This window comes from Kryptolebias marmoratus, linkage group LG5 (genome assembly GCF_001649575.2).
Source record: "Kryptolebias marmoratus isolate JLee-2015 linkage group LG5, ASM164957v2, whole genome shotgun sequence".
Classification (NCBI taxonomy): Eukaryota; Metazoa; Chordata; class Actinopteri; order Cyprinodontiformes; family Rivulidae; genus Kryptolebias; species Kryptolebias marmoratus.
The window spans coordinates 17,336,579-17,363,340 of NC_051434.1; the positions used below are offsets into that span (position 1 = coordinate 17,336,579).

Genomic DNA, 26,762 nt, shown 5'->3' on the forward strand with positions numbered 1-26,762 from the left:
CCGCCCACTCGGCACCAACCCTCTCTCCTCCAAGCCTAGGAGCCGCGGAGGGGAAGAAGCTCCAGCGTCACGGGACACCGGAGGGAGAAGTTTGTCTTCAGTTGTCCCGAGTCTTATAGCGCGTCCAAAATGAAGACGTCGAGCCGTCACCCCTCGGTGGTGGAGAGAAACCCGTTCGTCCACGAGCTGAAGTTCACCACGGCAGAGAAGATAAAGGTAAGAACTTTAGAGGGAGACTTCCCTTTAAACGTCGCACGTCCTCATTCGGAGACATGTCCAACTATGTGTGGCATGTTTTGTGCAGTCAACAGAGTCGGAGCGTCAGCTGACAGACATTTTAGTAATGTCCAGTGTGATGTGATACTTCCTGGGAAAATGACATGTAAACATTGTCCTGAAACCCTGAGGTGCTTTTCCTCACAGGAGCACCACTCTCTAGGAAATGTGCTTGTCTGGACTGGTTGGGGGGGGGAAGCAGGACTCAGTGTAAACAGTCCAGTAAAAGAAAAAAAAAAAATCATAATTTAATTGCCATTGCCATTTAATTGTAATTGGTATTCCCATTTAAATCATCAGTTGACTGTGGGGTTTGTGCTATTTCTTCTGTCTTGAATGTAAAAAAACAAATTCCAAAGGCAGAAGATGGCATGAGCACCTGTGCATCCTCACAAGTCAATGTTAGTTTTATTATTTTATTTTGACCGGTATGGTTTATTGGTCATCCATTCATCCAGCTGCCATGCTGCCCCACTGTGCTGCACTACCAGCCTTATCTGAAATCTGTGGTGCCAGCTCCAAACCCGTCTTCCTGTGTGAAGGGCGCGCATCTCAGTCCGCCCCGTTTGCATATCAGCCAGATTAGATTTGCATGAGATTTTTTAAACTGGGCACCTGCGGACGGTGGGAGTGATGTCCATGGAATACCCCTCTGAGGCTTTTCGTAATTCTCTTAGAAAAGGGGCGACGAAGTGTGTTTGCAGATGGTAAAATTTTTTTAAAACTGGATGTTTGTCACCAAAAGCAGATGCCGACTCCTTTTCAGCTTCATCCAGGTTTGTGCAGAAAAATAAACTCATTAGTCAGTTAGTGTCTTTTGGGGTTTTTAGCGATTTAGAGCATCAGTGGCAGAAAATACACATTATGGCCCACTCCCTGGTTTGGATTACTTCATGTTTTAAAGGCAACGAAGCAGCCAGCGCTGCATGTGACAAACCAACGCTGAATCCTGGTGACAACTGGAAGGTCAGTGGTTCCATCAGCAGCTGCCCCCGATCCTCATGTCAGAGTGTCCACGCGCAGTTGGACATCTAGCCCCCACACTGTCCAGCCCTACGAATATACGTACAGCTCCAAATTCTTGACTGGATTTGGGGATCTTGACCAGGTCAGTTAACCATAACTCGTCAAACATGTTTCGTTGTGCAGGGCCCAGTTTACACTGTGCACATGTATGGGTGTGTTTACGCTTTGGTTTTCTCAGAGGGCGAAAGTCAAGGCTGAGAATTTAGTGGTGAAACGTGGCCTCTGTAACCCTAACAAATATAGCACATAGAGGCGCTATGATGCTGGTTACTACCCTGACTAGTCAGCTGATGATTGTATTACTCTGGATCTGTGCTGTTTTGTCTAAAATGAGTGTCACCTGCATCGTACGCACACATACAATTATGGGTCTGGAGTTGTATTTTATAATAATAATAATTAAAAACAACAGATACACACACAAAAAAAAAAAACAAATCAAAACCAAGAGAGTCTTTAGTATTATATTGTGCTTTATTTAATGCAGGTCCTGTTCACACACAAAATGCTTTCGGTGACAAAAATTAAAATTTCTGAAACAAAATTTCTCACTCTGATATTGATTTATTTTCAGAATGCGTTTCTTGCTTCTTGAATACAATGACGTGACCAAAAAAACTGCTGTTATTTTACCGTTTTTATTTATTTACTTTTACAACTTCCTCGCTTTATCTCGATCCTGTCAGCAATCTTTAATTATGTGCTGAAACGTTAAATAACTGAGAGGAAACAGTGAACAGTATTGGGGGTGGAGGGAGAATCTTCTTTCCCCTGTATATATGTTGTCAATGTAGATGTTCTCGCCACCCAGACAGAGCCATTATCCAGTATTATGTATTATTTTATTTTCTGTTAACTTTCTTGTGAAATTAATTGGCTATACACTGAGAAATGATTGTAGTTCTGCAGATATAGTTGCACAATATGATCCTGATTAGCAGGACAGTTGAGAGTGTGTGTGTGTGTGTGTAATGTATTTTCAGTCTGGACATTGGTGGGAAACTTTTGTAGGAAACAGGACGAGAAAGGCCCTGTCCACATGGGAAATGGTGTTTTGTGGATATGCAATTTTTATGCATTTATTTATTTTATTGTTTCACCCATGAAAACAGTGTTTTAGGAGCACCTAAACTGAGTTCCAGTGCGAGAAAATCCTCAAACGCCACCGTCGTGTTCTCATTTGGACAGCCTAAACACAACCTTTCGAAAACTATGACGCCATAGTCTCCCTCCTCCTCCCCACCCGCTTCCGCCTCTGCGGCCTGGAAGTGACCATCAGTTGATAATCGCTGGTGTAAACGGTGAAGCTGATCAATGTGGGTGGCATTAAATAAACTGCATTCATATAGTTTTAGTCTTGCAGATCTTCTGATTAAGCAGGCTTCTCCTTTGTCATAAACACACTGATGAATTACAAATTTAGTTCTGAAACATAAGGATGAGAAACGTAAATGTGAAATAAAATGTTGGATGTGGACAGCTGTGGCTGAATCCTCAGCAGTCAAATCAACGGACCGTCTGCTGTAAATGCTCATCATTAATGCTGCCCAGCTCATCGACTGAAAGAGGCATCGTGTCTGCTTGGAAGCAAGTTGAAATAAAGTTCTTACTGGAAGTTTAATTAAATTTTTAGGGTTGTAGAGAAATGCAGCAAACTAGAAAGAACTCTGGTATGTATTGTGGACAAAGTCCTGTTCCTCGTCCCTTTTGTTTTGATAGGCCTAAGGCTCAGACGGGCCTGCTTTATGTCAGAGCAGAAACATTTAAAGGCTCAGCAACTCAGCCCGAATGTTTGCACAGCTGATCCCCCTCAGAAATCAGCCGTTCCACTGAGAGAGGCAGGAAATCGTGCTCCTTCACGGCTCGGCCACTTCTCTCGGAGGGCACTTTAACTAAACCCTCTTCTTCCCGCTCTTATTGCCAGGAATTTCTTTCCACTGAGGCTTGCAGAAGATTGTTAACAGTTGTGAGTCTGTGCCAGATGACAGCAGCGGGTCACTGAGGTGGATCGTGCGTGCGTGTGTGTGTCTGTGTCTGGTTCACACCTCTGCCGGTCTCTCAGAGGTGTTTTTTCCACTCGCCACACCTGTGGAGTCGGTTACATACGCTCACCTAAAATGCACGCGTTCTCTGCACAAACTGAAACAAACAAGACAACGATGATGACGGCGGAGAGAGGACGAGGAAAAACCTCAATTTTAATTTGGCTTAAAACCTGTAAGGCTGCATTGGTTTTTCAAGTTCTCGAATCATAAAAAAGGCGGCTCTTGAAGCGTGCACACGTCCTCCCCCCACGCTTTAGCTGACACACAGAGACAGCAGTTCCAGCTGAGTCACATTGCTGAACAGTGAACATCACACAACCGTGAGTCTCTCCGGCTCACAAAAGAATACCTGAGAAAATTTAGCAGAGCTTTCAGTGGAGGGACTGTCTGTTAGCAAAGCAAAGATGTGATTTCATGCCATTTCAGATCCACTTTGCATGTGGAACAGGTTAACAGGTTCAGTGTTTCAGGGCCTTCAGGTAGACGTCAAACCATACTTCTCATGGCTGACTAAAAACAAGAAGTTGAGAGCAACATTTTTATTTTTATGCTGGGTATATAAAGCAGTTCCAACTGTACTGGGTCTCATTACATAAAGAAGTTGGATATTATGTGTCATGGCTATAAAATTAGTGTAGAACGTATTTAACTTTGAGAGTTAAGTTTTGAATCAAAAGTGGGTACGTTAAATAAAACTATCAGGTCAGCTAAGGGGGGAAAGGGGGACAAAAACTAAATAGGATTTCAGCAATGAAGTGAAAATGAAGAAAATAATTTAGTTGTTAGTTTGAGATTAATAAAGGAACCTAAAATCAATTTGTCCTTGGCACAAAGACCTAGAATAAGGCAGATGTTTTGGAGTGACTTTAAACTTAAAATAGATTATAATAAAAAGTAATTTTTTAATGCAAACTTTGTAACGTACACATGGAGCCGTACATAAAAAAAAAAATGTCAAGGATTTCTCAAAATTCCCAGCAGTTTTACCTGAAACGGAGAAGAAGAAGCTTTTTATAGGGTTTAGATGCTTAGAGAGTTACTTTGACGTCATCACGCAATGCATATGTTCCAGACTCTTATTGTGAAAGATTGAAGGAAGTTCTGTGCGTTTGGCTGCCTTGGCAGTAATAAAGACCACACTTCACAGTGGTTTACATTAAATTCTTTGGGTTAGTTTGTAGTTCACCTAGTAAAACTGAAGCCATAACGCTCAGATACAATAACTTGAGAAGAAATTGAAGAGATCTTAATGTATATCTATGGGGAAAATTGTGTAAATAAAGTTAAATATTTTGAAAAAAAAAAAAGTTACAAAAAACCAAAAGTCATAGAACTCTATTTCAGATCAAGCTGGATGTTTTGATATTTGAAGTTTTTAAAAAAATTGCACAAACTTTGCAGTTTGATTCCAAGAAACTACAGTATAAACAGCAAAATAACCCTATGAATGGTGATTCAGATCGAATACAGGGATTTAGGAGCACAAGGGGATCCGTTTCCTCAAGTTTAGTCTTTAAATGCTTTTTTGTCTGTATTCCCAATATTTTTACTCTAATATCAACACTGAAACAAACAAAAAAAAATTTGTTTTTCTTCTGACTGGCCCTTTTATGTCGATAAATTCCTACTCTGGTTTTTAAAAATATCTCTATTTGCTGTCTTTCAAAACAACCATTGTTTCTCATTAACTGTGCTGCAGCTTTCTTCATGCCACAAGTAGCTGACCAGTGTTGCGATAAGACAAAACTCTGGTACCAGGGGAGCTTCCTCGTCCCTTTTCTCTTTGACGGCAACTTCAAACCCAGAGCTCAGTCCTCATATCCCTCAGCCTCTCAGTTAAAGGGAATTTAGGCTTCAAATTAGGGCTTCTCAATCTATCAAAAATATATTGACATTGCAGTATTGGTGTGGGCACGTCTCTCAATATCAGTATTGCAAAGGATTAAAGAAATTGCTTGCACAAATTGCATTAAAAAATTACAAATTTGGCAGTCAGATTGCAAGCTCAAACAGCAGCAGCAATCAATCATAGAGTTAAATGTAAGTAATAATGGGATGTGATAGAAAGGTTTATAAAATATGTTTGCACTGTAACTGTTTGAGGACAGCAGCAGTCCATTTTGGTCCTGGCACCACTGTGATTGACTACTCATTACCACGTCAACCCAGTTACATTTTGTTTCTCAGAACTGAGGTTGTTCAAAGAGCCATCTAGAGCACGTAAGATATTAAAACCCAGTCATGAGGTAAATGTGGGTGTCTACTCTTGAATAGCTGGATAGAGGTAAATGGCTTGCACTTGTATAGCGCTTTATCTAGGCTGTAATCCAAGGACCCCAAAGCGCTTCACACTACATTCAGTCATTCATCCATCCACACACGGATGGTGGTAAGCTACATTGTAGCCACAGCTGCCCTGGGGCAGACTGATAGGCTTACACCAGCACCACCAAACCCTCAGACCCTCTGACCACCACCAGTAGGTAAGACAGGCAAAGTGTCTTGCCTAAGGACACAATGGCTGAGATGGAGGGAGCGTGGGTTTGAACTGGCAGCCTTCCAGTTACAGGACGAACCCCTACCTCCTGAGCCACTGCCGCCCCGATGTGAGGACTCCTTTCTGTCTGGATTGTGAATAAAAATAATAATAATTCCGTACTAGACTGTGGATGACATTAATGAAGTATATTTCTATTGCAAATCTCTAATCAGATGCCATTAATCTGCATCTGGTCCTATAAAACAGATCATTTGTGCCCCGCCCCAGCTCATTTTTATGCCACCTCCTGAGAAAATGTCAACGGATCCTCCCAGATGGATCGGTTAAGCTCCAACGATGACGCACAACCACTAGGGCTGGGGGCGGAGAATTGGGAAGAGCTTTTGAATATCATAAATCAGCCCCGCCGCCGTTAATTTATTAATGCAGGTCTGAAACGTGCACCTGGGTCCTCCGAATAGAGACATGGAAAAATGGCAGAGGAAGGGAGGGGAGCGTAGATACCAGTCCCAAGAGTAGTGACGAACGGCAGATGATTGTAAAGACGGGTAAACGCGCAGCTGAGCAAATCTGTACGAAGAGTGAGCGACCGATGGATATCCTTGGGATCGGAGATTACTTTGAAGGTGCTGGTGTCAGGTGAACAGGATGAACAGAGGCTGGACAGTCGGGAGGAAGCTGTTTAAGGTGTCACACGGTGTGAATTCACACGTGCACACCCCCACACGTCTCTTTACTCAGGAAAAGAACCAATCATGGATCTGACAGCTGTCTGCTCATCTCCTTTGTTAGGTGTCAGTACACATTATTACAGAAAGTAGCACAGTTTTAGACTTGAAATGAAGTCCCACTCTGGCCACATAAAATAAATAAAAAAAAACATAAATCCTGAGATTAGATTTAATCTTCTATGGTATTATTAGATCTTAAAAGATGTAATATTTCTCCCCAAATGACTTGAATGGCTCCAGTTAGGAAAGAATTAAGAAATGTTGTATTATTAATGTAACAAAGTGGAGAAAAAGTAGAAATTTTTAAGTTTCTGCTGTTATATTGTGAATGCTGATTCAACAGTTCTATTGTTGTCATATTTTTATTTTTCTGTACGCTTTTTTGGAACTGACAATTTAGTTTTTTGTAACTTTTATACGTTTTGAAATATTTACCTTCATTTCCAAATATTTTGCCCATAGAAACACATTGAGATTGCTTCAATTCCATCAAAAACATTGTTCTCCTTGAAATCTGCTCTACGTTTTTTCCAGTTTTTTGACTGTATTTTTGCCGCTTTTAGTTTCTAGCTAGCCTTTTGCTACATTTAGCTTTTAGCTAGTGTTTTGCTGCTCCGCTTTAGCTGAAACAATTCAGTTTCAGCTTCTTTAGCAAAGTCACTCGATGGAGGATTATGATAAAGCTGTCTTTTTTTGTCTTGTGTAACCATAAAGACCATGAACCTCTCGTCAAGTTCTTTATCTCCCACTGTTTGGGAAAAGCAAAAATGGCTATTTCCTGTTCTGTGGGATTCCTCTGTTTGTTGCTTGTCATTTTATGTATTCAAAGTCTGCACTACACTCAGTCAACAGCATCACTTCCAAAACATGTGGTTTGCAAACTCTATGACTGGTAACTTGAGCAGTTAAAAAGAAAAAATCCTGTAATGCAGAATGAACTGAGCACTTTTAGATGGATGATGTGCAAATAAAGCTGCAGATCCAAGAGCTGAAATTCGTTTTGCTTACCTTTTTTTTTATTTTTTTTTTTACATGTTACGAAAAACATAGAATAAATGTAAAGTTGAGTGTTATGAACTTGAGCAACTTGCTGTGGATTTAAGTCTTTTATATAGGACAGAGGTAGGCAGTCCTGGTCCTGGAGGGCCACTATCCTGCATGTTTTACTTGTTTCTCTGCTCCAACACACCTGATTCAGAGGTTAAATCACCTCTTCATGCTCTGCAGAAGCCTGTTAATCACCCATTGATTCAAATCAGGTGTGTTGGAGCAGAGAAACAAGTGAAACATGCAGGATGGTGGCCCTCGAGGGCCAGGATTGCCCACCCCTGATAGAAGATGGGACAAGTTTAAAAATTCCCTCTTCAAAACTAGGAACTTTATTCATTTTGAGCTCAGTAATAGAGGTCATTGATTGTTGGGATGTTTGCACTTTGAGAGGGTTTGAGAAAAAAAAAAACATACGTCCTGTAGCAGTGAGAGGCAGACTGGGTGAAAGAAGACAAAAATGGCCACATTTTAATGTTTTGTTATGTTTTGAAGAAGTGTAAAGTCTGAAGGAAAAAGATGAGCTTGTTTGCAAAAAAATTGACAAATGAAAGGAAACCGAACCCTGTCTTTCAGCAATACACTGCTTTTTTTGTGCTTCAGGCAATAATGTCTAACTCCAAATTCTCATGTTAGTTTTCTTTTTTATCACATTTAGCCATCATCGTACATTTTCTATATTTTCTGCGTTTACAGGGATTCACAGATGAGTCACAACCAAAAGCTCTAAATCAAAAAGGATAAACAGGGACACTGTCTGACACCTTTTTTTAAAGAAGTAAACGGCACGACAAATGCCAAATAAAACAGCCTGGTCGTAATTACCGGAAAGATGGCTAATCAAAGGCTGGCCCCTGCACTGCCTGATTAGAAATATTCTGGCCCTTCAGCAAAATTTCTTGATGGGGACCCTGTTTTAGATGCTGACCACATCATTGATTTTTGGAACTGAAGTTTATTTCTTCTTTAATCAGAAAGACAAAAGGACAACACTGAAGACTTCTCACTGTCTAAAAGATGTTTTAGATTTTTGTATCATTGGCTTTATTAGGATTTTTATCTTACTGTCCATGTATTCACTCAGCTGGTATGAAGTTTTGGTTTACTGTGGTTCATTTGGTAACGAGAAAGATTCCTAAAAATACTGTCAGATGAATCATTTCAACACTAAGCAAGCAGCACTAATATTTAGTCTCAGAGCTATTGTTGTGTTATTTTTAGCTGTACAAGTGGTGAACATAAGTGGCTTTCACAAATCACCAGAGCTCACTGAAGCTAACCTTGCTGAGAAGGAGTCAGCACTAACGACAAAGTTAAATGGTTTCTTTTGGCTGCTTCATATCAAAATGATTGTTTCTCCAGTTGATTTATTTTAGTCCATAGCAGAAGTAGCTTCCCGTTTAAAAAAAAAAAAGAAAAAAAAAAAAAAAGAAAAAACTCATAAAAGAAGTGAACTGTAATGATTCAGGGTGAGCAGTTAGATAAAATCCCTGGATTACACACATGCCTTCGCTGTGAATCAGTTTTGCTTTGGTTAGCAATCCAAGTCAAAGAAAGCTCTGACAAACACCAATAAATACTGTACAAACTGAACTTGTGAGAACAGAGGTTCTTGCAGAATGAAATTATACATTTGAGGATCTTTTTTCTTTCTTTTGTCCCCTCAAACAAGTTTTCTGTATCTGCCGTTAACTCGTACTGATAGTTAACCCAACTGTATTTTGAATGACTACATTCCCAGCGTACGTCTCATATGGAGTGTGTTATTAGCACTGAACTATTGATGGACGGTTTGTTCCTTCCTGAAGGCTCGCATGGAATGTGAGTCTCTTCCTATTCAGTCTGAAGGATATACAAAAAAATGTCTCCGCTGTGTAGGAGTGTCTTGTACACGTCTGAGTAACTGTTTTTGAGCTAAACGGCTACAGCAGTGTTACAACGAACGCCAGATTTTGGGAATTTGATATCTCCCTGTGTCGTTTCTCTGTGTCCAGATAGGGCTGATGTCAGTCACCGTCTTCCCCGTGCGGCTGCTGCTCGTGTGTTTCCTGATGTTGCTGGCGTGGCCCTTCGCCTTCGCAGCCACCCTGGGACGCTCGGATTTTGTCGTTGAGCCGCAGTCGTGGTGGAGGAGGTGGGTTTTGTGAATGTCGGTAGAAAGGCTTTGAACAAGGAATGTGCCTCTAAAACGTATCATGTCAACATTTTAAAAATTCTGCCAAGTTTCAAGTTACCAGAAAACCAAAAAACAAACACTTTTCTTTTGTCTGCCCATTGCTCTCTGATGTCTGCTAAAAAATAATTTAAAATCATGCTGACATATAAAGTATCCACATTTGCCTGTTTTTTTTTTTTTTTTTTTTTTCCGACTCAGAATAAATATTTGTGGATCTTTTTGTAAAGAATTATGGTTGGTTACAAAATGTATTTACATAGCCTTTTGTATAGCCCGGTGTATGAATTTGAATGGCTAGATGAAACCTTTTCAAGAATCTAAAACCGTCTCCTCCATCAGAATTATACATCTTTGTATTTGGGTCATCATGCGAGCCATGTGGTTTTGCGGCGGTTTCCATTGGATCAAGGTGAAAGGGGACCGAGCACCGCCCTCGGAAGTTCCTATTCTCGCCGTGGCGCCACATTCGTCCTACTTTGATGCCATCCCGGTCACCATGTTGATGTGCTCTATCGTCGGCAAACACGAGAGCAGGAGCGTACCGGTCTGGGGCAGTAAGTCGGATGCATTTTCACTTTAACTTCAGAAAAGAAAAAATAAACAAGAAAGAAGAGTACTGATAAAAGGCAAAATAATGCAAAGCCAAATGTATTTGCACGAATGTTTAATGTGAAAACCTCAGTGTTATTGTTAAAAATGGTCATCTTTTTGAGGCTGTGCTGTACATTAAAGTGTTATTACAGACTCAAGAATAAATCCCGGCCCCTTTCTGTCTTAACAATAACTGTTTGAGACCTAAATAAAAAAAACTAAAAAGACATTTAAGCATTTTTTTCCAAAATAAAGTAAAATATATTTTTAAATGAACTGAGAAATAAATGGTAATTATGACAACAGATACTAGGTTTTCTAAGGTAGCTTTTGCAGAACGAATTCTCTGTAAATTAACCTCTAATATTCTGGGTGTAAGGAAACTATCTCTTTAGTTGCAGCTAAATTTCTTTGTCAACAGTGGCTTAATCTTTTTTGTTTTCTTCTTGAGTTTTTGTCAATTTGTGTGTCCCTTGGCACTAAAGACAAAGACTCTGAGCTATGAGTAAAAAAAACATCAGGTTTGACTCAAACTCACCAAGTATTCACGTTACACATTTGTTCCCTTTTTAAATTCAAGTAAGTTATATTTTAATGGTTATTAAGTTTCACATTCATAATTGTCCAACAATCTAAAAATATTGAGGCATGGAATTGTTACCTTCTTGTTACGTCTAAATATTTAACATTCACACCTTTAATGCCACTCTGAAAACTTGAAACTAGAGACAATATAGAACACTAGTAGAAACAAACATGGATACAACATCCAAGGGTTACAAAGTCAAAATCAAATCATTGCTCGAGGGTTGCAGCTCTTTAAGGGCAGTTATGATTTGAGTGGCTTTAGCATTTGAGCTTGGTTTTAAGGATTCGATATAGATATTAATAGAAGATAATAGGATCTGGAAATTAGGCTTTTGCTGTAAATACTTGGTGTGGATATATATTTACCATAAATAATAAAAAAGTTAACAACATATAAAAATTCTTTTTTGGCAAGTTTACATTTCTCCATTCTAAACAAAACATCCTTATTTGTTAAAGTAATATTGAGATTTTTTTTGTGAAAAAAAAAATTGACATATCTCTCCAGAATATTTTGGTGTAATTACAATCCCAAGGTCTATTATATCTTAGCCCCTCTTCACACAGCATGATGACCCCGCTACTCCCTCCACAACCTTAGAATGTGGCTGGATTGCAGCAAGTTTACAAAACATCCCTCAGTGTGAAGCAAATCACAACACTGCTACACTCTTCCTACTCACCAATTAGGTGTAACTTGCTATCGTCCACGTCCCTGAAATGCTCTCCTGCACCCACGCCACGCTCCATCCGCTCGCCCTGGCTCAAACCTTTTGGGTTGCGTCAGGATGCAGTTGGATACTGGAAGGCCGCGTCACGTTAGCACAATGCTACCACCACAGATATCGTGTCTGTGCTAGGTTGTTGTCATGTTGCAGTCAGGATCGAAGCCTAGGCAGGATTCCAGCGTGGCCAGTCCTGCTTCAGATTCCTGATGACCAAGCCATGTCATTGGACCCTGGCTCCACACATGCATACATGCTGCCACCCCCACGTTCCACCCTGGACCTCAATATGGATGCTTGTCCATGCTCAAAACTTCCACAACCTATCATCACACTATCACATGTAAGAGGGAGCCCACTGTGTTAAGAGCTTGTCAAGACCCTGCAAAGACCATTCACAATTTTTTTTAACATTATAGTGAGGTCGTCACCTAACCAGCTAACCAGAAGCAAGCCTTAGAAAGGTAGTCCAATGGATTTAGCCTTTCTGTCAACTTGGAAAGTACAAGCAATGTTTGGACATTAGCATCAGATTTTTGGCAATAATGGGATATAAATAATGAAAAGGTAATTAGATTTATTTCTTAGCGGGTCATTAACACAGCTTGGTTTAAACAGCAGCTGAGTTTGTGAGAAGTGTAGGTAAGGAGTTCGTGACCCGCTAGGAGACTTTTAGCATTTGTCGCCAAAAAGCAAAACAAAAAAGCTTCCTCATTAAGACGGTACAGCACAACATAAACCTCACAAAACAATGTGAGAAACGCAAAAGCCAATCAAACCAGTTCTGAGTGGTGATGAACTTTCTCCCCTCAGGCAGTACTGCTTTTAAAACAGACCTTCTGCAGTGAAAACTGCTTCAATCGCTTCCTTAAGCAGGACCCAGGGCTGTCACCCAGCGAGCACAGTCAAATGCGTTATGAAGCAACAACCCTGAAGCAAGAGAAAGAGACTGAGTAAACATGTTATGTTCATAAGCACAGACGTACTAATTCTTTCAGTTTCATGATGTTGGGAGAGTTGTTTCAGGAAGAACATCTATTTAAAATGGATAACTTTTAACATGTAATATATTTGACCCTTTTTTTCATTTACTTTATTTGTTATTAACATATTACTGAATGCAGCAACTTTCTGGGCATGTTTTGTGTAAGAAATCAAGAATTTAGACTACTCCTTTGGCTGGTTGATAGATGCAGAGCAATGTGGGTCAGTAATCGTAGTTTTGATCTGACAGAGCTTGACATTTTCCAACTGTCGTAAGATTTTACAAGATAAACCAGTTTGTCACGTATTAGGTTCCGCCACGTGCGACAAATCTGATTTATCCTTGTGTTTTCTCCCTTGTGTTGGCTTCCCAAATCCGACCCTCCCCAGCTTTGATCAGCTACATCAGGCCCGTGTTCGTGCTTCGGTCCGACCAGGACTCGAGAAGAAAAACTGTGGAGGAGATCAAGCGAAGGGCCGAGTCTAAAGGGGAATGGCCGCAGGTACACTACGAACAGATTTACTGACAAATACAGATCAGATTTGAACTAATATTACTAGTTAATTTAAAGTGGATGAGGGCAATGATTATACCCTTGTGTTAAAATAAAATTGAAGCTATCACTGAAAGTAAAATGCATTTCCTCGTGTGTGTGTGTGCACGCACATTTGAACATGTTTCCTTGTTCCAGATCATGATATTCCCTGAGGGGACGTGCACCAACAGGTCAAGTCTCATCTTATTCAAGGCTGGTATGTTTTTAGTTCCTTCCAGGCTTTATACCAATCATAAAAACAGATTACACATTGCCTCGTTTTGTGTGTTGATGCGTAAAACCCCTGAGTGACCACGTGGATTTTCAAAGGAAACCGTAACAATCCGTCTTTTCCTTTTTTAATATCTTTTCAATCATTTATCTGTAAATTGAAGGCATGTAGCTTGTTATTACATGAGAACACGTTTACATATTTCTGCATAGTTTTCATCCAGACTTATCATCACAATCTCAGTTTGCTCAATACTTGGATATGCAGGCAGGATCACGTCCTAGCAAACTAATACCTATTGGCTAACTAGGAACGGTTTGTACTTGAAGACAGAAACACATCGTGCCTCCTGAGGTTTAAGGTTTGACCATCTTGTTCTGCTGCTGCAGAGAGTCAGAGCTCTTTGATTCTACACAAAACTAGTTTGGTGATTTTTAGTGTCGAGGTTGATCAGTGTAAGCAATAAAACAAGTGAAGTGTGAGGGGAAGCGCCAGTAACAACCACCTTTTATGCATTGGTCTTTATAAACATTTAATCATGGTTTTCGAACGTTTTTTAAGGTTTTGCTTTGGACTTTAGCTGTTTTTTGTTTAATCTTGTTATTTTCAGTCCTTGCACCTGAACACAATAGCAGATTGATTCAGATTCAGGGTGTAGTTAAAAAAATGAGGAAAGAGGACAAGCGCAGGATAAAAGAAGTGTATGATCAAAAACACACAAAAATAATAATTACAGCACATGAACTGTATCTGAAACTAATATCTGTAAGAAACTGGAAAAATCAGCAGAGTTGAGACAGGATCTAAAATAAATCTCCACCCTCAGTTGATCGTGTCAAGTTTTCAGCTGATAACTCTTTGGGTATTACCATTTTAGTTTTAAAATACTCATTTATTGATTTATTTTGTAAAACAGTGTTTTTCTGGTATTTGTTAGTGTCCTAGTCTGCACTACTCTACATTATATAGTTATACAATAATTGAAATTTCTTCCTCCATTTGCACCTCTTGTTCACAAATGAACTGAGCTTATGGTGGTAAAACTGAAACTTTACAAAGTGGAGACGTTTTAAAACTCTTCACTTCTTTAAGCTGTGCTTCACTTGAGTAATACATGCAAATTGGATGTTCATTTTCCCTGTTTGGTGTTTAACCATTTTATTTATTTGTTTTTTGTCCAGTCCTGCAGGGAGTTGGTTTTTTCCGAACCAAAGGAGAACTGGATTTTGATAGGAGTTCTGTTGATTTCCAGCTGTGGGTGTGTTTGTTGGAAAAGCTTTTGTATTAATTTCATTTTCCGCGCCCAGACATGCAGATAATTATGAATGAATTTCTTTGCCGCTGCCAAGTCCGAGTGTAGATGCCAGGTCACGTAATATTCTGTAGAGCCAGTGGGCTGGGAGGTTTGGGGTCTTACTTTGAACCTGCAGGGTACAAAAAAGTTTGAACCCCTTTCTTATTTGGACTCCCTGCTCACACCCTGTGTGTGTGTGTGTGTGAGTGTTGTCAGCCGTTGTCCGATGCCAGCTTTTTCTAATCCCCTTCCTTCCAGTCTGTAATTCCGTCATTCCCAGTAAGCCCTATGGGTCTGTCCTGCTTTCATTGTGTGTTTGTCTTTGTAAGGGTATGTGTGTGTGTGTGTGTGTGTGTGTGTGTGTGTGTTAACCCAGCTTGATGTTTCTGTGTGTTGCCAGTCCTCTCTGGACATGCCTCCTGTCGTCATGTCCCATCACTGGTTCTCAGCGCAGCTCATCAGCCGTTTTTGTTTCCGCGTTAACGTGCTTTTGCCACCTGCGCACAAACACCTGTGCTCTTTAGATGCCACCACTTATTCTCCCATTTCAAACAGCTTTTTATCTCTTTTATCCTCACCCTTTTCTTCATGTCTGGACTCTTTTTATAGTTTGATCACTATTCAGATGGCGTTAACAGATCGTGTTTATGCTCCAAGTGTTTTCACAGAAAAATCCCACTTTGTTTTTAAACATTAGATGTCATTTAAGCATAAACAGTAGAGTTTCCTTGTTGAATGCAGCAGCTGATCCACGTAAAATTCACATTTCAGTCCACCCATCGGACAAGGCTAATTATTTTCTCTGGTGCACAAGCTGTTAGCTTCACCTTTATTTTTAATGTTCAGGTTATGTTATTTAGAAACAGCATTCCCACACTTTTACCTGTTTAAGGCTGTGTTCACACCTGATAGTCCGGTAGACTCGGTTCGATTGGGGACCAAAATGTCAACATTTGTTTCATTTTCAGCTGCTGTGGTTCGCATTCACACTGCACCGAGTCAATGGAGCCAAACTCTTTAAGCAGTCTGTTACCCCCCCTCGCCTGTGGTGGCGCTGCACCGAGAACTACTGAAGGAAAGAACACGAAAACCTCTGAAGGAGACGCTGAGCGCAACTTCCTTCTTCTGGGAAAGGAAACAAAAATGGAGTGGCGTCAAATTGTAGCTGTTTTAGGGTTCCTGTTTTGTCTGTGGTACACGTGTCAAACAAACCACCAGCCATTTTTTCCCTTAGTGGTAGAAACACGCGTTTGATTTGGTCGTATTTACCCAGAAGCCCCTGTGTTGTAGTCCTCTTCCTGCTTTTGGAGCGATCTCTGGTCCGCTTCTGTTCACGTATGCATTCGAACCGCGCCAGAGTTCACTTCAACCGAACCGAGACCGAGGTTTTCAGGCGGACCAGAGTTCGCCTTTTTGGTCTGCATCAGAGTTCGATTGCACGTTCACACCTCCCCAAACGAACCGGACTTTCTAGGCCAACAAAGTAGGGTTTGATTAAAGCGGATTAAACATGGCTGCTGCGAACGCAGCCTAAGTGTGACTATCACAGCTGGGCTCCAAAATATGCACATGGTCTTTTGAATTTTTTAAATTTATTTCATAGAATTTATTTGAAATAAAATTAAACCTTTATTCTTGAGTCCATTCAGGGCCTTCTCTGAATACCTTGAAAGCATTGAGTTTGCCACTGATTTGAAATGCATTTAAAAAAATTTTTCTTCATCCTAAAATCCTAGTATAGCAGTTAAAGCAGAAATTGTCAAAAATTCTGCGCAAACTCTTTCGAAACAGACTTTCAAATCCACAAAGATCTTAAAATATTTTTATTCCCAAAACTACAGCTCTGCTCAGCTTAACAAATGTCCTGAGCATCTTTAAGTTAATGTTGAGTTTCTGTACACTCATAACCTTTGTTCATAACAACATCCTTGAGACATAAGACCTGGGATAAATGGAGGAAGTAACTTATTGCAACTAAAGCAAGTGGAGTCAAAATAGACTAATTGTAAGCTTTTTTAAAAAAACGTCAAAAAACAACTGGTTTCAGCGCAAAAGGATCATTCTGCAGTTATGATTGGCACCGAAAAAGTGCAAATGCACTCATGCATTATTACTTGGATTTGTAACTCTGAGACTCACGGCTGCTGCTTCTGGTCATTTAATAAAAATGTGTTCATAGTGCAGTGATGTGAGTAGAGGCAGCTTCTATGGTCAGTAACTCAGATCAGCATATGGATTTGTCTGGCTTAGTCTGTTTTATACTTTCTTTGTAATTGAGTTTGATTTCTGCCAGTAAGGCCTCTTTTTTTGCTCTATTTTTTTTCTAGTTTTGACAATTTTATCAACTTCTTGGCTAAAAGCAGTAAAGATACCCCAGGTAACCATGGTAGCAGACACAGATAACAAACGGTATCCACATTAAAGCAGTGTTTTTGTCTCTTAATTATATCATTTTGTCACAGTGGGATGTAAATTATTGTTTTCTACAACTGATTCACATTATTCCTTATTTTATTCTGAAGAGCTGTAGGAAACCCCAACACAATTTAATGCTTGGGTAGTAGAATATTTCAAATTAAGGTTTGATTAAAAGTGTTTATAAATGGTGCTTATTTTTCAGTCATTCATTTTCTAGGTATATTCATTTTTCTTTTATTTTCTTTTGCATTTAGTGTATATTTCCTCACCATCTCCCTCCTCTCTTGTGTTTCATAGGTGCTTTCATCCCAGGACTCCCGGTGCAACCAGTGGTTCTACGGTACCTAAACAAACTGGTAAATCCACGGATACCTCTCTGCTCTCTGCTGCCACTTTCCTTTCATCATTTTCGCTGCCTGCTCCATGGCTGTGACCTCCTTCACTTTAGCCCCGCCTCCAACTGTCCATCCACCTTGTCTTTCCAGACCCTGACACACCTGTGACGTAATGGTTTCTTTTCCTCGTGTCAGGGGTGTGTTTCCCCTCTTGTGTTGAATGACTTCATGTTCTAGTGGGATGATATTTCATCCCTCCCCTCCGGCTCCATCATGGCCTCGTCTCACACACACACACGGGCACACGAATGTGCACGGACAAGTGTCGTGTCTCTCTGCCAGCACCTGTCCTCACTCTCTCATTAATGATGCAGTTCTTATTACTAAGTTTTTTTTTTATGTCTGCTTTCCTAGAAAGCTTTTGTTCCCGTTTCTGTATGTGACCACTGTGCTGAATTCAAAGCAAAACAAAGCAACCTGCACTAACCAGAGTCCTTTTCTCTCCTCAACTTCTTCTTTCTGCACCAGCTAGTTTGCTGTCATAACATTTATGCGTAATTGCTCTCTTAGCTTCTTTTGTCACTTACAGTTAAAAATAACTCTAATAAACCTTACATGTGCCGCATGTGCATATCTAATTTTGACTTGTATGTGCTTTCCCACTCACTTTGTGGTATTTTAAATACATTCCACTTACATAGTGTTGGTGTCCAAAGTTATTGTTACCATATTGGTAAAGTTCATGTCAAATTTCCAAATCATCTTGAGGGCACATATGTGAAAATCTGCTTCTTTTTTTTTACGGAATATAAGATGCTTGCATCATTGTGGAACATGTAGCAATATTTCTCAGTATTGTTAGTTTTACCACACTCGGATTAAATCAAGAACAGTACTTTGCATTCCTTTACTGATTCATCTCTTCTGAATTTAAATATTTTCATATAATTTCATTATTAATTCAAGTATTTTACCAATAAAAATGTGTCAAAGGTGGTGCAATAAAATCGACTGCTAGCCTTAAAAAGGTGCTGTACTAGAAGTTGTGCAATAGTCATTTTTTTCCTCTTTACATAGAGATTTTTAATGAGAATTATAAGTATCTTACCGGTGCATTATGTTTGTATTATGAACATTTGCTTATGCTGTTTATTTATGAAATGTTTGTGAAGACAGACATATGGTCAGCTTCCCTAAGGGGACAATACTGTATACAATATCATACATTTATTGCATCATGTTGAATTGTTTTGATTTAAATTACAACACTGATACACACAAACCAAAAGATTTTTAAAGCTTTCCATTCATCTGACTTCACGAGACTTAGTCATTCGTATATAGAAATCCAATTTGGGGTCATCAGGGATACAAAAGTTGTTGCTGCAATTTCAGTAAAAATTAAATATTTCTGAACAGTAAAGGTGTATCATCATATCTATTAAATGTTGAACTATTTTCAACAGTTGTAATCTCAGGTACTTTAATGAACTGTGTCTCAGTGTAATCAGAACAAATCTCAATATTAGTCAATAGTGTGTGTGAAGTTTCTGAGCGTCTTCGATGTTGTTTCTTCTGTCTGTACAGGACACCATTACGTGGACGTGGCAAGGTCCTGGAGCGTAAGTTTCCTTCTCCACAGTGGTTTTAAAGTGACCCGTTTTCCACTAGAAAAGAACATCATACATGTTGTCATGTTTACACATTAGTAACTCTTCTGTCTCCCAGGTATAAGATCTTATGGCTCACCTTGTGCCAACCTCATAATTCAGTGGAGATTGAGGTGAGTTTGTGTAAGACCGAAATCAATAAAACTTGTTTTAAAGTGTTTGTATCATTTTTTTTCCTCTTTATTTTTACATTGTGGCTCAGTTTTGTGACGTGGCAAGACAATTCTCTCACTGTGCCCTTTAGTACTTGCCCGTTTACTATCCATCAGAGGAGGAGAAGGAAAACCCTGCCCTGTTTGCCAATAACGTCAGAAAGCTCATGGCAGAGTAAGTGTGCACGTAGATGTGTTTGCAGACGCGACTCTGATTAACATCAGATCATCTGCTTGCGTTTGATCTGGATGTCCATAACTTGCCGTCTTGTCAAACCTTCCCTCTGTCCTAAAGGGCGCTGCAGGTACCACTCACAGACATGTCCTTTGAAGACCGGGAGATCACCCTGTCGCGGGGTCCACTGCGTATACAGGACTGCAGGAGTCTGCTGCAGTTCAACCAGCTAGTGTGTCGTTTGGGGTAGGTGAAGCGAGACCGGACTGACTTGTTGAACAAGGTGGTGAAAGGATGTGGGCTCACCTTCGACAAGGGCTGCAGGAACACTGACACCTGTTGGTAGAATCATGGAAACACATGCAGGGTGATCCATCCTAGACACGTTCTTTTAAGTCAGATCTCCCTCTCATTATCGCCCGCTGCCATGAAAGGAAGGCAGTCTTGTAACTGCCTGTGTCTGCGTGTGTGGACTCATTTGTCTGTCTGTTGGCAAAAAAATCTCATCGCTCTAGATCAGGGGTGTCAAACTCCAAGCCTCAAGGGCCACTGTCCAGGAGGTTTTAGGTTGTCCCGCTCCAACACACCTGATTTAGATAGTTTAATTACCTCCTCACCAAATCATCAAGTTCTCCAGCAGCACGTCCACAAGTCATCCATTTAAAGCAGGTGTTTTAAAGCAAGAACACATCTAAAACATGCAAGAGAACCACCCCCAAGGAACGGAGTTTGACACGTGTAGTCTAGATGGATTTTATTGAAAGTCTCAAAGTAATCATTGGATGTGCATGGGGTGGGCGATAGGACAGTATTAAATGGTAAATGGTAAATGCACTTATATAGCGCTTTATCGAGTCCAAGGACCCCAAAGCGCTTTACACTACAATCATTCACCCATTCATCCACACATTCACACACTAAATTGTAAAGGATTAGAATGTGTTTGGTGGAACAGCGGCGTAGTGGTTAGAGCTGTTGCCTCCCAGCAAGAAGGTTGCAGGCCTGGGGCCTTTCTGGGTGGAGTTTGCATGTTCTCCCTGTGCTCATGTGGGTTTACCCCGGGTACTCCGGTTTCCTCCCACAGACCAAAAACATGCATGTTAGGTTAATTGATGACTCTAAAAATTGTCCCTAGGTGTGAGTGAGAGTGTGAATGGTCGTTTGTCTATATGTGGCCCTGCAATGGACTTGCGACCTGTCCAAAAAACACGGAGAAGCGGATAGAAGAAAATGGATAGATGGATGGATAGAATGTGTTGTCCAGGAGGCTAATAACCCACATAAATAATTACTACCATCAGCTTGTCAGGATCTCAATATTACATCACGAAGGGCAGAACAGCACAAGTAGTAATGTAGGCACAGTTACTGTATTTATATTTACTGATAGCTTAGCCTATGATGTTTTAGCCGACACTATGTTTAAATTAAATTTATATTTATTTTCACTACTTGTGATTAAAAATGTTGTAAATAAAAACGCTGTTCACATATTGGTTTAAAAATCTTGAGGGCAAGGAAAAGGCTGACACTGATTTCAAATGTTCTAAATGCACTGGATCGATTTTTACCTTACGGCGCTGTTTTGTAACTCGCAAAATAACAAAAATCAGTCAATGAAAAGCTATGTGTAAATGATGATGATGATTTTACTATAAAAAATAGGGATATATTTTTGCTGTTTCCAATCCCTAGATGTATATTAACAATTTATTACTTTTTGAAGTCAACCTGAATCAAGATGGTTGTCGCAGTTAATTGACCTTAACAAACACAAATAAGGTTAGAACTTGGCTTTTTTTTTATAGATACTGAGCTTGAGCTTTGCATGGTGGTAGCTGAGAGTCATTCCCAACACATGCTCCGAGCACTAGCAGATCACGACACCTTTCTTTAAATCTCTGGCATTCAAGATGGCAGGAATAAGCATTCCTTTAAGGGGGACTACTTTTAATAATAAGTGGATCTGTGGCTCTTGGTTGCTGTAGAAGAGCTTGAAAATCATCTGTAGCATGTATTGTTACATATTGTAGACATTGTTGTAAATAGATCTTTTTGGAATGCAACCAAAGTGAAAGTTTCAAACTCTGTTTTACTGTATGTCGCTAATAGTTTATTTTTTATTTTATTTTGTTGTAATAGCTTGAGAGCAAGGAGCACAGACAAGCTGCTTGAACAGGCCAACAGGGCCATGAAGCTGCAAGGACACAGACTGGGCCTGGAGGACTTTGCCCAGTTCCTCAACCTGGAAGTTACAGACACACTTAAACAAGTCCACAGCCTCTTTATTCAGGTATGCTTGGAAATATTTTAAACCTCTCAAAGTACAACTAATAAGAATATTCAAAGTTCAGCTTGAACCCCCCAAAAAATCAAAGATCAACCTAAAATATTTCTGTCACCTCACTTGAAAGATGTCCCGTTAGTTGTTTTATTAAAAGAAACAGATATGACTCAAAACTTTCATTAACACCTACAGGGTCAGTTATTTTTAAAACCTTAAATATTAAATACAATTGTTTCAGTTACTGTAAAAGAGATCTAGTAAAAGAAAAAGTCAAATTATGGATTTATCCCACATTTCTCAAACAGTTAATTGCACAAGTTAAACATGTAAATTAGTCTGCTGGTCAAAGTAAGTGTTTGGTGACAATAACAAGCTGTTGTACCAGACCTAAACGTTGTCCCAACAAGCAAGCTGTTGGCGACAAAAGCGAGAAAAATGGTACAAACCCCTTGATGAAGGTCAATAAAGCTAACTAAACAAAAGAAAGGATGTCGTCCCAGTCAGATAGGTTTATAATTTGTATAATATACAAACATAATGGAAAGGTTGTAAAGAGGTAATGCACAGAAAACCCAAGGAATAGGTTGGAGTTGTGACAGAAAACGGACAGAAATTAGGAAAAGCACCAAAATGGGAAGAAAGAGTAGTCAATATTTATGGTTAAACTGTAAGGAATTGTATGAAAAACAAAAAAAAGAGAGATTTACATACAGAAGCTGAATATATAAACTGTCATTCACTCATAAACACTGTAAGAAAACAGTTACTGTGGATTAAGAGGCAGCAGACATGGACTGTTAGAAGAAATGCAATAATTAGTGGTGTTTGCATGACTTTCTTAAGAAGTAAATTTCAGCGGTCGAGGATGATATTGGATAAGGCACAAGCTGAGATTATGCTTAAGACCTTGACAGTAAATGTGAAGGTGGACGTTGAAGTTATTAACCATTGGAAATTGTATACTTTATTTGAATATTGTAAAATCATTGCCCGGCCCTATAAATAACATTAGATCGCTTAAAAATATTTTAGTCTTTCTAGCTTTAGGACTATCAACATTAAATATATAAAAACATTTTTACTGGCATATTTATGGTTTTAATCTTGTGATGGTGTTTACTGAAAACAAATGACATTTCTCCACGAGTTAAGACTGCTTCCTGTGCTCACTGAGATCATTGTTCTCAGGATGACGATGGACGGATAGACATCAGACACTACGTTATCGCACTGTCTACTGCATATCAACCTTCTAAATCCATGGAGACTTTAAAACTGGCCTTCAAGGTGAGAACTTTAAACAGAATCTTGTTGCGGTGCAGATTTTATCCCATTAATCTAAAACGGCACGTCTGTGACAGCTGTATGAGAACGAAGACACTGGGGAGATCCTTGAGGAGGATCTGGCCGTCATCTTGGAAATAATGTTGGGAGTGAAAGATGTGGAACTTTCTGGTCTGTTTTTAGCGCTCGAGAGACCCGATACAAGAAAGATCACCTATGGTAAGAGCATGTGTTTGTTTGTGATCAGATGTTTTGAAGCAATTGTGCCATCTCCAGAACCACTGTACAAATTAGACCACGTAGGAAATAATTGACAGCATCTGTCAGCGTGTTTCTATTTCTCTAAATCAGTGCAGGCACTATCTCATCAGGTTTCTTCTTGGTGTTAGTAGAAAAGAGACCTGCCATCTGCTAAAGATTTTAAATCCACCACTTACTTTTGAAACTGTTAAAGCACACACACACACACACACATATATATATATATATTTATCTTAATATACGAATTAGTTTTATTGCTTTAATTATTTTCCTCTTTCACTTAAACCAGTGGTCTCCAATCCTGGTCCTGGAGGGCCACTATCCTGCATCTTTTTGTTGTTTCTCTTTTCCTGATTTGAATGAATAGGCGATTAACAGACCTCTGTAGAGCTTAAAGACCTGCTGAAGGGGTAAGTCATCCATTGAATCAGGTGTCAAAGCAGGGAAACGACAAAAACATGCAGGAGAGTGGCCCTCGAGGACCGGGATCGGACACCGCTGACCTAAACATTACAACAGAATGAAAATCCGCGAATAATAAAGTACTCCCAACTTCATTCACACAATTCTAATAAAAAGCTGAAATGCTTATGTCACGCCACTTAGTGGCCAGAACGTCTATGTAAACGATTTATTGAAATACAGAGAAAGTACATTCTTAGCTCTCCCAAAACGTTTTTTCTTTTTTTCTTTTTAATGCCGTTTACAGTTTTGACCATTTCAACACACGATCAAAGTTTCATGGCAACAGGATCAGGACAAAGTAAAACAGGCATGATAAAAAATTATCTATTCTTTGAGTTTCTAGGCTACAAAGTGAAAGGATGGCTTGTGTGAAATGTTTCTGAGAAGCTTATATATACTTCGAAATGCATTTTTCAAAGTCTGTTTTTCTCTCCATTATTGTGCATACAAAAGGTGCATTGCAACAAAAAATCTTAGAATTAAAGTTGACAGCCAAAGGGACAGATTAGAGAATTTGACATCATCTGTAATGAAATGCAATAAATATAGTAAAAACACTCATGTTTCATAAAGGAAGAACTTCTCCACATTGTACCCAAATTCAAAGCAAAGCTGCAACTGATACCTTCTTTTCCATATGAATAATTAGATCATTTCAATAAATTCAACATCTTTTTTCCCCCGTTTCTCACCCCTTGTCCTAGATGAGCTTCGCCGTCTTCTAGAGAACCAGTCACAGTTCTCCCTGGACTGCCTTCATTTTAAAGATCATCCACGTAACGGTTGCATCAAGAGCTGCAACGGCCTGAGCCATGACAAAGATAAATAAGAAACTGTTTATCTTCTCCATCTGGGGTGATGGCAGCATGCGGATGCTGTAACTTGCCTGCCACCTCTGTGCCTTAAAATGCAAGTAAACAAAGAACGCAGCCGTTAGAAGAAGTAAGAATTTTGGTCTCAATCTTTTGTCTAAGTTCTCTTCTGGGTTTGGTTTTTTCCATTTTTTTCCCCCCATTTCCATTTTGATAAAAACATTTTATATTGTACTAAGATAATTTATTTCTTAGATTAAAAATTTAAATATTTAAGAAATAAGTTGATGACGTTGAGGCACATTTTATTGTTATTTTTATTTTTATCGTATGAAAAAAGGAAAAAAACTTAGGAGGAGGTTAGTGCTGTTATTTTCTCAGGCTAAACAATCACCAGCACATTTCCTACCGTTGCTCATTTTGATACATTAAAAACAAGAAGATTTATTTTCAGGTTAAAATATCGATGCTGCTATTTGGGAATGTTACGAAAACATTTAATGCTGCATGGAAAATAAAACAAGAAAACGGTGGATTTGATAGATAAGCAAATCATTTTGCCTAATTGAATCCGATGAGTTGTGCTCTAATTGAAGAAGATTGAAAACCTTAAAAAATTTAGGATACAAGTTGAGGTTAGGTTTCTTTGAACAAGAACAGGAAACGGAGACAAAGTAAACGATGCATCTCTCTCACACACACACGCACACACACACATCAAAGAAATCTGCCCTCATAGGGACTTTTTTTGGGAGGTTTTCTAAACCGTTTTTACCTGTGAGATATGCATGGGTAGAAAAAAGAAAGTCCTCATGGGGTGAGTTAAATATCAGGTTATGTACCCCTCCAGCATAGAAATACAAGAACACACACACACATACACACACTCATGCATATCAACCTTCTTAGTCTCAAAATCTTTCAACAATGCTGTATTTTTCCCAAACAGTTGCTGTTTGATGTTAATGATGAAATTCCACTAAACACCTAATGTAAAAATGGCAAATACTGTGAGTGAATGTATAACACCAAAATAAATGACCGACCAGCCTGATTATTTTGTTTTTGGCTGCTGAAATTGTTCAGTTTTGATGGTTCTGCTTTTGGGAACATTAATTACAGGTCAGTGCTGTGAACTGAAAATAAGACTCTTATACACGTGACTCCAAAAACAGGACCAAAGGTTAGAAGCTGACGGCTGATGGTAAATAACAAGTGGTTTCCTGCTGTGACTGGTGATTGAGATGTTAATGATGTTTACATTTATAAAAACTGTCTGTGACGTTACCAGCATATACATTTTAAGCAAAATTTCCTTTAATACATTGATCTATCTACGAGAAATGTTTTCCTGATTGTTTTATTTGAACTCTTTTCTTTTTGTCAAAGAAATGTTTGAATGTTTGACCAAGGCGGGCTCTTACCAAAGTTCACACACACACACACACAAATACACACAATGACAATAATGTTCAGGGGACACACCACCCTATTTAATAAAACGTTGACATTTTTTTAAATAAACGTATTAACTTTTTTTACTCCATACATGAATTTAATCTGATGTTTAATTTGGTAAACCAATGAAGATAATTCTGTCATGAAATTAAGATAAAATTCTAAAAAGTTTAGCTGTAATTAGTTTTTTTTTTAATGTTTTCTGATTTTTACCTGAACATTGTGTTGTTGCTCAGAAGGCAACTTTCCAATACACTCTGAAAATTTAATTTGTAATAAAAACAAACATCAATTTACTGGACCGACACATGACAGCCAGTATTTAGTTTTGGATTTAATACAATGCTAATTTAAAGATATAGAATTTTCTTTTTCATTTTTTTTCTTTTTAAATTATCTACCAAAATGTAGCTCATGTGAGCTGACTTTACCCTGTTTCCTTTGATTACATTTTGACCATTCTGGGTTAGTGAGCCTGTTTATAAATGGATGAACGGGAGAACTTATCTTCACTTTCTGCATTTTCTACATTTTCTCAGTGTTTTTTTTCTCAGATGGTTTGTGCTGTACAGACATTTATTTCCACACCATGTCTTCAGTGCCTCTGGTATGATTCACTAATGTGACTGAATAGGAGTCATAAAAACAGAGTTTAATGTTATTTGTTTTTTATTATTAAAATGTATTTCTTTCA

General features: G+C 39.1%; 1 protein-coding gene across 1 annotated transcript; it reads left to right on the forward strand.

Moving 5' to 3' along the window:
- Position 1: 1 nt before the first annotated feature.
- Positions 2 to 26,762, forward strand: lpcat1 (lysophosphatidylcholine acyltransferase 1). The gene is made up of 14 exons (XM_017420992.3): positions 2 to 216; positions 9,620 to 9,759; positions 10,141 to 10,355; positions 13,080 to 13,192; positions 13,382 to 13,442; positions 17,467 to 17,525; positions 19,092 to 19,126; positions 19,233 to 19,287; positions 19,419 to 19,501; positions 19,622 to 19,747; positions 21,644 to 21,794; positions 22,977 to 23,075; positions 23,150 to 23,291; positions 24,503 to 26,762. Exons 1-14 carry the CDS (start codon positions 130 to 132, stop codon positions 24,625 to 24,627), a joined length of 1,491 nt encoding a protein of 496 aa, XP_017276481.1. The 5' UTR covers positions 2 to 129; the 3' UTR covers positions 24,628 to 26,762.